We start from the raw sequence: 12370 nt of genomic DNA, 5'->3' as shown, positions 1-12370 counted from the left end.
GGTGACGGTTGCACAACAGTGGGAATGTACTTAATGCCACTGAACTGTGCACTTAAAATGGTTAAAATGGTAAATTTTATGTCATGTATATTTTATCACAATAAAAAAATAGAAATATATGCTTTAAAAATGAAAAAAAAAAAAAAAAGGCTTCATGGAAAGTGTAAAATTCTCTGCTCCCAGAGTAGAATACTTCATATTTTAATGCTCTGAGAATTCCTTTTTTTTTTTTTTAAGTTTATTTATTTTGAGAGAGAGAGAGCCCACATGAACAGGGAAGAGGGAGAAAGAATCCCCAAACAGGCTCCATGCCCATCAGTGTGGGGCACAATGCGGGGCTTGATCCCACAAACCATGAGATCACGACTTGGGCCGAAATCAAGAGTCAGAGGCTTAACCAACTAAGCCACCCAAGCACCCTTAATACACTGAGAATTCTTAAGCAACACCAGGTGTTTTGTTCATCCATTCCCCACCCAAGGAAAACAATATACCATGAAGAAGGGAGGGAGTTTGTTTACCCGCCAATTAATTTCATTCTGTTATACTATAAACACACCTTTGGGTAAGATATAAGAAGAAAAACAAACATCCTATTAATCTCACCAGTAAGTCAAAGGATTATTATGAAAGAATAATTCAAAATAGGTTTTATATTGGTAAGTTGAGGTTTTTTAATATGTAAATATTAAACAACATTATATTTAACCTAAGGATTAAAAAGTAATTTTAGTTGTATTGCCCCCCTTTTTTTTTTTAATTTTTTTTCAACGTTTATTTATTTTTGAGACAGAGAGAGACAGAGCATGAACAGGGGAGGGGCAGAGAGAGAGGGAGACACAGAATCTGAAACAGGCTGCAGGCTCTGAGCGGTCAGCACAGAGCCCGACGCGGGGCTCGAACTCACGGGCCATGAGATCATGACCTGAGCCGAAGTCGGACACTCAACCGACCAAGCCACCCAGGCGCCCCTGTATTGCCCCCTTTTTAAAACATTGCAGTTATTTGCAAAAAGGTGTAACAGTTGTCACATGTATACTTGGTTCTTACCGACTGACACGGCTTGACAGCACAGTCTCTCCGACCACACTGGTTGATATCGTTCCAGAAAGGACACGGCCTCTTCAGGTTTACCTATAGGATAATAACAGAAAAAGTTACAAGAGTAAGAATCTTGAGATTAGTATTCAACAGGTGTTGAATTATGATGTAATAACCTGGTCATGCTATCATCTGCAATTATTCTTTTTCTTCGCTTACAGGTTGCCAAGTTCCAGCGATCATACCAATGTGTAACTTGTGTTAAGTAAACTGGTAGACTTGGTTAGAAACACACAGACTGGTACTAAACAGATCCTGAAGATGGGAACTAGCAGCCAAAGTAGCTCGTATCATCACTGCTCAGCTGATACTTTTTTTAAGCCAGTAACAGGCAACTGTTGAACTCATTCGATAACTACATATTCCAAAGATCAGATATTCTAAACCCTTTAAGTAGATATCTCAAGATAAAATATCAACAGTGACTAGTTAAAATAATACAGGTCAGAACAAAGTCACGCTTCTCAAAAAAATGTAGTTATTTTAATTAACTGGAGTCAAGCCAGTATTTGGGGAAAGTATGCATTGGCAATTTTGGTAACAATATAATAGTTTCTGTTCTGACTTCAAGTTAACCAACAAGTTTCTAACTCCAGAGTGCAAAACCCAGTTGTTGAAATTGAAAGTATCTAATGGATGGTTTCAGAACCACACTGTTCACTCTTGTGAACTGAATTTTAAATAATGGCCACAATTTTGAAGTTCAGGAATTCCTAAGAAAATACAATTATCCATTTAAACTTTAAGTATTCTTATACAAAAAAATTAAAAATAAAAATACCTTGTAATATCTAAAGTAGTCGCTTTCAAGAAGTTTTTGTAGTCTTGGGAAAAGCCTGTAGTTATTAAATCTATCAATGGTTTCAACATCACAGGTACAATCATCCAAGTAACCACTAACCTGTTACAAAGAAAATAAAACAATACATCAAAATACCTTAGTTGCAATAGGGTTCTTTTTCCTGACAAGGTTAGGACTCAAGCAACTCTTATCTTCCCTCCTCATGATTTTCTGAGATGAGACATGACAGTAATCTAACAATGCTATTGCTCTTGCTATACACCTAGAAGAATGCGGTGCATACCTTTTGGAGGGTACACTGAGCTCATCACACACGCGTGCACACACACACATAGGCAGAGTTGGTCCCCTGCAGCCACTTTGTAACCCTGTCCCAGACCTGACCAGGGGTCAGTATCTAACCCAAACCAGGTCTTGGTCCCTGCTCCAGGAATCTGGACTTGAGAATAAGAAGAGATATCTCTCCCTGCAGCTTGACCACTAAAGCAAATAAACTCAGACCATATTCCATCATGTGAACTGAGCAGCACATGAGCCAGTCAGCAAAAGAGAGGAAAGATTTTTAAAGATACACAGTGAAGCACAGACAGGAAACAGAAAATATCTGATACATGGATTCCCTGGGGTTTTCCAGCTCCTACTTCCACCCAACTTCCTTGAAGCCCAGTTGCATTCCTATCCTTGGCTTTCCTGAGACTCCATATTCCCAGGATTCAACTGTCTCTGTATTCCCTATTAAGTTTCCTACAGGATGTATAGGTAGGGGACATATAAAAAGGGGACGTATAAAAAGAAGTGATACTGAATTTATAAGATAAACAATAATTCATTATAAGGATTTACCAACTCTCAAATACTAGTCCATGACAGTTTATTTGTCCAGGTTTGAAATGGTGCTTAGAAATCACTTATCATTAGCAGCACGGAGACAGCAAATTGACCACTAAGCCAATTCTGATCTTCAAATGCTTAAAACTAATATCTTAATGGTAATTACGATCAGACAATGTTATCAGAAGTGAAACTAAGGGCATTATGCTAAGTGAAATTAGTCAGAGAAAGACAAATATCATATGACTTTACTCATATGAGGACTTTAAGATACAAAACAGATGGACAGAAGGGAAGGGAAGCAAAAATAATATAAAAACAGGGAGGGAGACAAAAATAAGAGAATCTTAAATATAGAGAACAAACAGAGTGTTGCTGGAGGGGTTGTGGGAGGGGGGATGGGCTAAATGGGTAAGGGGCTTAAGGAATCTACTCCTGAAATCATTGTTGCACCATGTGCTAACTTGGATGTAAATTATAAAAAATAAATAAGTCATAGAAAGTAAAAATTAAAAAAAAAGTGAAGCTAAAAGTCTTAGATGTTTGTTTGGGGCTGGGCAAACATCTAACAGAATTAATTTAACATTGCTAACTTTGTAAGTAACAAATATGATTTAAGAACAGTAACTAGATTGTTTTTGTTTTTTTTTTAATATAGGGCATGCTGTAGAAAAGAGATCCTTATCATACTTTGGTCTGCATACTTGCTTTACAAACTACTTTCGATTATATTTCAGAGAGACTTACTGTCAAAAACATTTTTTTAATCTACTGGTAAGGAAGCAAATACTTTACTAAAATACTGAATGTAGGTGTTTTCCCGTTGGAATATGTAAAATCCTACCCTATTTTTAATTTTAGAATGTCACAAAACAGGAATGCAAAATTTTTACCTAAAAGTAAATACTTTTGGAAGATGAGAGATAATACTTTGGATAATGACAGCAATATTTAAAAACTAAGATTTTGTCCCAATTTGTGTAGTCTCATTTGTTTTGGACTAATGCAGGTTCTAGAAATCTGATCTACATATTTTTTACTGCAATAACTACTTATTTTCATTTCATATGCAAATTTGTCCTTGTTTCCTGCTAAAAATTCTCTTGAGTATACAAAAATCTTCAGGTCCTAATTTGGGGTACCACAAAAGTGCTTTTTTTTTTTAATTTAAAAAAAATTTTTTTAATGTTTATTATTGAGAGACACAGAGAGACAGAGCATAAGCATGAGAGGGGCAGAGAGAAGGGGATACACAGACTCTGAAGCAGTCTCCAGGCTCCAGCTGTCAGCACAAAGCCCGACATGGGGGCTCCAACTCTCAAGCTGTGAGATCATGCCCTGAGCCGAAGTCAGACGCTTAACCGACTGAGCCATTCAGTCACCCAAAAACAGAAGTGCTTCTAATCTAGATGATTTGATTTTTCACCTCTTTCTTTTGTGCCTTAAAAGCAGAACTTCTAAGGACATAAAATAGCTACTTTTTCCTCTTGGATACAAATTATTACACAAAGAAATAACAGGCACAGAGACTACAAATGCCAAAGGGACACATGCCTGATAGGGACAGTAGGTCACAAAAAAGAAACAAGTGCATAAAAAAAAAAAAAAAAAAAACACAAGAGAATGGTTTTGAAGCAATTAATTTTTCCCCTGAAGTAATTCATTTTTAAGGTAAAAATCTATCTTTGAAACTCAAGTTCAGGCATCACCTCTTTTGGAAAGCTACCCCTGGGGTACCACTCATCCCCTGCTGGGTTAACTGTCTCCTATGTGCTCCCATGGCATTCCACATACTCCTACATAAGGATTACCTCACTCCTTTGCATTTATATAGTTCACTTCCTCCCTCTAGAGTTTACAATCCTTGAGAGCAAATTATGTTTGTTCATTTTGTGTTCCCAGTCTTCAGCACTGTACTTGTAGAAAGCACACACTAGATGCTCAATATTTATTTGTGAAGTGGATGTGTGAATGAATGAATGAATGAATGGATGCTGTCTACTGTCACTGTCATTCGCTGGAGACCAGCATCACAGTCTGATGATGACTAGGTACCTCACATCATCTATGGTAGTGCTCTGTGCTCCAGACTACACAGATCCAAGTAGTAGGAATGCACTCAGAGCAAGGGCAGCAAGCAGCGAAGGCAAATAACCCATCACATCCAACATTTTACCAATCTATACCTTAACTACAAAGGAAGCTAGAAGAAGCCACAAACCATAAAGGAATGCAAGGTGCATTCACCGCAGAGATGGCTTTGGCCCAGAGATCCCGAAGAGGGAAGACAGGACAATGGTAGATTGGAAACCCTCTGACCTTTACCTACGAAATTGAGCAGGAGGTATTTCCAACTACAACAAAAGGTAGCAGGGCAGCTAAGGAGGTAGGGCAGGGTTGGAGGAATTTCAATAGATGGAGAAGGCCCAGCAAAGGAGAGGCAGGAAGATACTTGGAAACCAAAGCCATGTGACAGTTCAGATAAGCCTGCCAACAGGCAGAACCTGATCACTGGAAGAAAGGTTGGCAGGCATGATGCCAGGTCCAGTTCTAGAAACTAGAGAACCAGGCATGTTACAGGAATAGAGTCTCAAGAAAAGATTAAGGAAGAAATGCAATTAACAGACCCAGGGCAGAATCTTGGAAAACAGAGCAGTCTTAGTACCTACACCAAAAGATGCACATTGATCTGGAACAAGGATGACCTGATACTGTGAACTGTGTGGCAGCTTCAGGAAGTGCTAAGGCTGCTTAAATAATGGTCACACTATCTCCTAAACTGAAACAGATTCTGACCCTACCATAAGAATGTGAATTTTTTTAAATTCTTTTTTAAATTTTTATTTATTTTTGAGAGAGAGCAGGGGAGGGGCAGAGACAGAGAGAGGGAGACACAGAATCTGAAGCAGGCTCCAGGCTCTGAGCTGTCAGCACAGAGCCAGATGCAGGGCTCTAACTCACAAACCATGAGATTACGATCTGAGCCGAAGTCGGACACTTAACTGACTAAGCCACCCAGGCACCCCAAGAATCTGAATTTTTTTTTAAATGCACCCCGCGCTCCCTACCACACACATGCACAAAGTGACTGATGCATGCTAAAAATTGAAGCTCATTGATCCATGCTTTAGGTGATAATCAGCCTTGGGTACGGAGCCAAACTAATAGGTGGCAAATAGAAGGCCCTTGCGGAGGAATGTAGATATAAGGACCAGGGTAGGCCTGACATAATGTCACCCGGCTTAAAGTCCTAGTCTCTTACCAGTTGAAAAGCTTTTGAAGGCCCTTCTACTGCAAACTCCCAAGCACACAACAATCCCCTCCTATATACTCTGAAGAAGGAGGCAATATATAACAATGGTTAGCACGTAGGCCCTGGACTCAAGCCTTCTTGGGGTTGAATCCCATCTCTGCTACTTACCAATTTTAAACATACCCAACTTTTTTAACCTCTCTTAAGCCTTAGTTTCCCATGTGAACACAATATAGCAATACTAATAGTTCCAATCTCGAAGAGTTGATATCAAGATGAAATGACATAATATAAATGCCAATGTTAGTATTACCCTACCACTGCTTAAATGCTTCTGGTGAAAGTGGACGAACAATTACCCCAAAGCAACTCACATTTTTTTTTTAATGGATAAGAAAAAAAAGGCCAAGTTTGCAGCTAAAATTTTCCAAAACTTTTACATCTGTCACCCCACTGGAACATAGATCTAGACAGCCAAAAGTTAGCTGCAGAGGTAGCCTCAATTACTTTCTCCATGGACTCTGACTGGTTTGGACCAAATACCAAAATATAAAAGGCAAGAGAAAAGAAAATAACATGGGCCTGCTTGTTCCCTATTTTCTGCTTACAGGTACTCTTTAATTTACAATGAAAGACAAAAAAAAAAAATTCTAAATAGTTTCCTTCTGTGCCAACAACTTCTAGTCCTACCAGACTATCATTTTTTTCCAAAGCACTTTGAGAATATAGTCCTCATACTTGTATGAAATATGAAATACCTTTTAAAAGTGCTCAAAGTGGGTTTTTTTGGCAAAGACCTTTAGTTGTATGTAATTTTAGAGTGTTCTGTGACTATTAAAAAGAACTTGAAAACTATTCATTGAAAAAAATTGATGGAGGTGTCTGGCTGGCTCAGTCAGAAGAGCTTGGAACTCTTGATCTCAGGGTCCTGAGTTCAAGCCCTATGTTGGGTGTAGAGATTACTTAAATTAATAAAACTCGCTGACAGCATGGAGCCTGCTTAGGATTCTCTCTCTCCCTCTCTCTCTGCCCTCCCCAGCTCTCCAGCACACACTCTCTCGCGCTCTAAATAAACTTTTCAAAAGTTAAAAAAACAAAAAAAACAAAGAATGTTGACAGAGACACCTCTGTTAATGGAAACAAGGAAAACACCAAAGATTCTATACTGGGTGGTTCCAAGGACACAGAATGCTACGAGCTATTTCTGCTTTAAAGCCTTAGTCTTTACAACTTTAAATTGTTGTTAAATAACCCAACGTATGTATAGCAACCAATGAGACACATGCTTTGTTCCACATGCTTTGTTCACAAAGGCCTGGAAGGCACTAAGTACTCAGAGACAATGGACATCTCTCCAGTATAACCTGTTTCAAAGATCCCTCTGACTAAGTTTCAATCCAGGCTTATTTCCACCTACCATGCAACATATTCCCAAGTGTCTCTTCTGTGGCCTAGCCACTCTAACAAATAAAAACTATTTTTGAAATTGAGCTAAATAAGACACTAGACAGGTAAATCTGCTGAAATAGATGTAGGCAAGTGTATCTACAATGCACTCCAAATGAAAATAATCCATCTTGAAATAGTCATTTTGGATGATCTGAACTATTCCCCTTTCATTAGCCTGATAGAGATTTACTACACTCATAAGTAAGTGTATCTGAGTGTTATTAGCACTAGCCATAATATGATTAATAAAACATTTGGACTACATGGGAGTTTTACAAACTCATTTCTAATTAATTTAAATGAAAAACATGTCCACACTGCCTCCATATCTGGGCTTCAATATTTCTTCTGAGTTTACTTCTTAATCCTGGGATTCCATGCATTGAGACTAAAGTTCTGTTACATTCATTCTCTCTAATGGTGCATAATGGGGAAAAGGAAATAAGAAATTCTGTCAAAAGGAAAACAAGAAATCTTGTCTGAAGAATCTTCACTCATGGGGCGCCTGGGTGGCTCAGTCAGTTGAGCATCTGACTTCAGTTCAGGTCATGATACCACAGCTCGTGGGTTCGAGGCCCACATCAGACTCTGTGCTGACAGCTCAGAGCCTGGAGCCTGCTTCAGATTCTGTCTCTCCCTCTCTCTCTCTCAAAAATAAATAAACATTAAAAAAAAATTTTTAAGAATCTTCATTTACTTGAAGCTCATACCTATTACAACAAATACAAATATTATTTTGGTTTAAAGAAAGGGTAGGTCATGATCATGGGGTTCTTTACACAAACTGTTACAGGCTTGTATACCAAAAGGGGAGGAAAAGGCCAATTTTCTGTGCAAAAATGAAAAAAAAAGTTTAAATAGAATGATAAAATAAAAAGTGGGAAGCTGTATATAAGGAAGATTTACAAGTCTAAGGCAATCTATCACTTATTTGCAGCAACTAACACAGAAGCACTGCTATCAAAAGAACTTACAACATACAGTGAAAATGGTTTTAGTAGGATTTGATGTCAACAGACATATGTAGTAACTGACTAACTTTAAAGATTCATTTGGAGCTATCCACCCATCTGAAAGATGAATTCCAGAAAAACATGCAAATGGCCCACTCAGCAGAAAATGGAAAGAATATATTCCTGCTAGCATAGTGCTAACATCCTGTATTATAACTTGCCTAATACTTGCTAAGCACCCATTATGTACCAGGCTCAGTACTCTAGAGTATCAAGAAATGGGACTAAATTTTTAAATTTTTAGTTTATTTTTTGATCTCTTAAAACTCGTTCACAGTAGGCTTCCATGACTGTTTATTAAATTTAATCTGATTATTTGTAGAGCTCTGCACATTTTACTTCAATGACTTTCTAAGGCTACAGAACCACATGTTGCTTTGGCTCAAATTAGAGCTGATATTCTGTTAACTGAACCCCTATACCGGGCCCCCATGCAAGAGGGTAATGAGGGATGATGATGCATAATTCACAGAAGTGGTGCGAGAGAGTGGCAACAGACAGGGAGAAAAGGTCTATTAACAAAACAGATTCAACAGAACTTTGCAGCTAATTGGTTACGGCAAAGAGAATGAGAGATTTTAACTTGAAATATTTTTTTAAACAGGGTTTTGTGTTGTTTGTTTGTTTGTTTGTTTGGTTTTATTTACCTATTTCGACAGAGAGAGAGAGTGTGAGAACAAACAGGGGATGGGCAGAGAGAATCTTTTTTTTTTTTTTTTAAATGTTCATTTATTTTTGAGAGAGAGGGGGAGGCAGAGAGAGGGACCCAGGATCCAAAGCAGGCTCCGTGCTGACAGCAGAGTGTCCGATGCAGGGCTTCAACTGGTAAACCTCAAGATCATGACCTGAGCCGAAGTCGGATGCTTAAACTTCTGAGCCACCCAGGTGCCCCAGAAAAGAGAGAATCTTAAGCAGGCTCCACGCTAAGCTGTCAACCTGAAGCCTGACTCGGGGCTGGAAGCCACAAACCATGAGATCATGACCTGAGCCCAAATCAGGAGTCCCCTGCTTAAGCAACTGAGACACCCAGATGCCCCTTTAACTCGTATTTCTAAACGTTAGGTCAACATTTAGTTTTTGATTTAGTGTCTAGCAATATTTACTGAGTTGTTTGTTTGTTTTAAGATTTTACTTTGTAAGTAATCTCTACAACCAACATGGGACTCCAACTTACAACTCTAAGATCAAGAGTCAAATGCTCTAATGACGGAGTCAGCCAGGCACCCCTGCTAACTTGTTGTTTTTTTATTAATTTTTTTTTTAACTTGTTGTTTTTTTAATGTTTATTTATTTTTGAGAGTGAGACCACAGAACAGGGCAGGGGCAGAGAGAGGGAGACATAGGATCTGAAGCAGGATCTGCACTGTCAGCACAGAGCCCTATGTGGGCTCGAACTCAGGAACTGTGAGGTCATGACCTGAGCTGAAGTTGAATGCATAACTAAGCCCAGGCACCCCTTCTCACTTGTTTTTTTAAAATGCTTAGGATCTCTGCCTCTCCCCAATCTCCAAAGAACTTTATTCACTAACTTGTAAGTTCTTAAAGGCAGGGATCACACCATAGTTATCTCTATATTCCAAACACTCAGGTCAACATACACACTGTGTATAAATGTTTGTTGAATGAATAATTTCCACCATTCATCTCCCCTTATCTTTTCTTCCACCATTTATTTCCTTTATTTCTGTGTGTGTGTGTCTCGTTTCCATTCACATCTATATGCTTGTCTCCAACTTTCTCTTCATATCTGTTATTGCTTGTTCCCTCTCCCCATTTCCCACCTTACCCCTATCTCTTCCATTACTGACCATAGTAGAACTAAAATGTATTCTTTTTCAGTCTATTGAACTGAAATTGAAGGTCTCTATTCTTAAGTTGATTTAAATGGATCATTTTTAATTTTTCTTAAATTTGTTTTTTACTATGGGACCCTCAATTTATTATTTTTTAAAGTTGATTCTAAAAAAAAAAAAAAACAAAAACCTGTCACTTTTGTTCTAAATGGAAAAGAAAGGGATCTAACAGATTTTTGTGTTGGGGAGTATTCAAATCTTGAAAATGTTACAAAATGGGGGGGAAGCTTAAATACTAATCAGAAGGCAAAAAGTGTGAAAAATTTAAAACTCCCCAATTTTAATCAGATATCTAAAAAGGTTATTGGAGAGGAAAGTGAAAGTTGAAAGCTCAACATGTACTTTTATTCCATTATCTAAAAATCTAGACTATAGTTGAAAATGTTATATTGAACATCTTCTTTCAACACTAAATACCTTATTTTGAAGTCTCTTATTTCTACTTTATTTTTAAATGTTTACACTTTGTGTTATGTTATATTTGTAACCTGAAGAAAAATGAACCTTCTTCCTTTTAAGTACTGGACTGTATGCAGTTTGCAACGTATAGGAGCTTTTCCATCTTAGTTGGAAAGCAGCAATTTCCTTTTAACCTCTTACTCATAGCCAGATAACACCTCAAATCATTCAGCAAAACGACAGGATGCAAGAATATAAAAGTGAAAGAGACAGTTCTTCCTCCCATAATATGTAAAGCTGTTTCTTTCCTCTGTGAAATAGTAGCATTGTCCCTACAAATGTTATTTCTGATAAAAAAAAATAATGGTAAAATCCACTTAAAAGGAAAAATTTGGATTGCCTACCTCAATTTTGTATAAAATGTAATTTTTATCAACAGAAGCCAACCAAAACGTGACTTTAAGAGTAATTATATTAAAATACAGGATCATGTAGACCAGAAAACCTCTAGATTTCTTTAATGTTTTTTTTTTCATCAAGGAACCCACATCTCATGATCATAATAAGCTTGTAATCAAACTTGTGCGCTGAGGGGTAAGGCTCATCCTCCCAATTCAGACCAGCCAAATGGGTGTCACGGTAAGAGAATCTCATTACATTTAGTAAATAGAAAGGACACACAGGGCGAGTAGACACTGCAAGCCGCGGCCTCAAAAACACAAGGCAGATGGGCTTAGAAACAGGAAAGCCTCACGAAACGATTCTCCTGCCTGACAACGATATCTGAAAGTAGCCTCCCCCACCCTACAAAGGCGTACCCTGCCCAGGAAGGATGGCGAAGGCACCTAGCATGAACACATCGTACGCAGTTCCAGGTCAAGTTAGAAGTTAGGAAGACCCAGGTTCCGCGAAAATAGCAAATACTGAGTGTGCGTGCACAGTGTGCACGCCCTCCCCGGGCAGGGAAGACCAACAAAGATGTATAAACCAACTCTGTAAAATCATACAGCATGCACCCACACCTCTCCCCCAACAACGGATCCGAAGCGCCGGAGGGCACGCTGACGTCCAGGCTGCGGTGGGAGAACTGTACAGACCACGCCAGGCAAGCCGCAGAGGGCTGAGCCCGGCCAGGGAGCAGAAGCTCAGGGGGCTCATCCCGGAGGGTGGAGACGCAGAGGCACTCCTAGCCCCTCACCTGCCGGGGTGCGCGGGACAGAGCGCAGGGCGGAGGCGGGAAGCACCGGGAGCGGCCGCGCGGCCGCGCACAACCCTTACCTGGCAGAAGCACCTCTGCGCCGCCGTCTCCGGGGACTGCTGCCCACCGCGACCCGAGCCGAGCAGCCACACGGCCCCCACGAGGCCGATCAGGAAGCCCCAGCGGCGGCCCATAGCCGCTCTGGCCGCTCGTCGCCCGGCCCCTCCCGGTCCCAGCACTCGGGCGCAGGCCGCGCGTCCGCTGATGAAGCCCGCGCGGTTCGGCCCCCGGCGACGCCCCACCTCCCGGCCGCCTCCCAGGCCCGCCCTCGGCTCTCCCGCCTCTCAGCGGCCGCCACCTCCCGGCTGAGCCTGCGGACGTGCCAAGGCGCCCGCTCCGGCCGCCCGGGGCCTCGGGTCGGCTTCCTTCCCCGCGCGTGAGGCTGACGCACGAGCCCGCTTCCCGGCTCGG

General features: G+C 40.2%; 1 protein-coding gene across 1 annotated transcript in view; it reads right to left on the bottom strand.

The window, feature by feature from the left end:
* ERO1A (endoplasmic reticulum oxidoreductase 1 alpha) overlaps positions 1-12138 on the bottom strand; it is a 45936-nt gene extending 33798 nt beyond the window's left edge. Inside the window, exons 1-3 of the mRNA XM_047079650.1 lie at positions 11980-12138; positions 1883-2002; positions 1051-1134 (exon numbers count right to left, since the gene is read on the bottom strand). Coding sequence (XP_046935606.1) covers positions 1051-1134; positions 1883-2002; positions 11980-12093 — 318 coding nt within the window. The 5' untranslated portion in view covers positions 12094-12138. The remainder of the gene's footprint in view (positions 1-1050; positions 1135-1882; positions 2003-11979) is intronic.
* Between the last annotated feature and the right edge of the window lie 232 nt (positions 12139-12370).

This window comes from Lynx rufus, unplaced genomic scaffold, assembly GCF_022079265.1.
Source record: "Lynx rufus isolate CCGP_SWC_20201006 ecotype Redwood Valley unplaced genomic scaffold, mLynRuf1.p SCAF_17, whole genome shotgun sequence".
Classification (NCBI taxonomy): domain Eukaryota; kingdom Metazoa; phylum Chordata; class Mammalia; order Carnivora; family Felidae; genus Lynx; species Lynx rufus.
The sequence above is the reverse complement of the archived record's forward strand: the minus strand, read 5'-3'. Positions and strand labels throughout refer to the sequence as shown.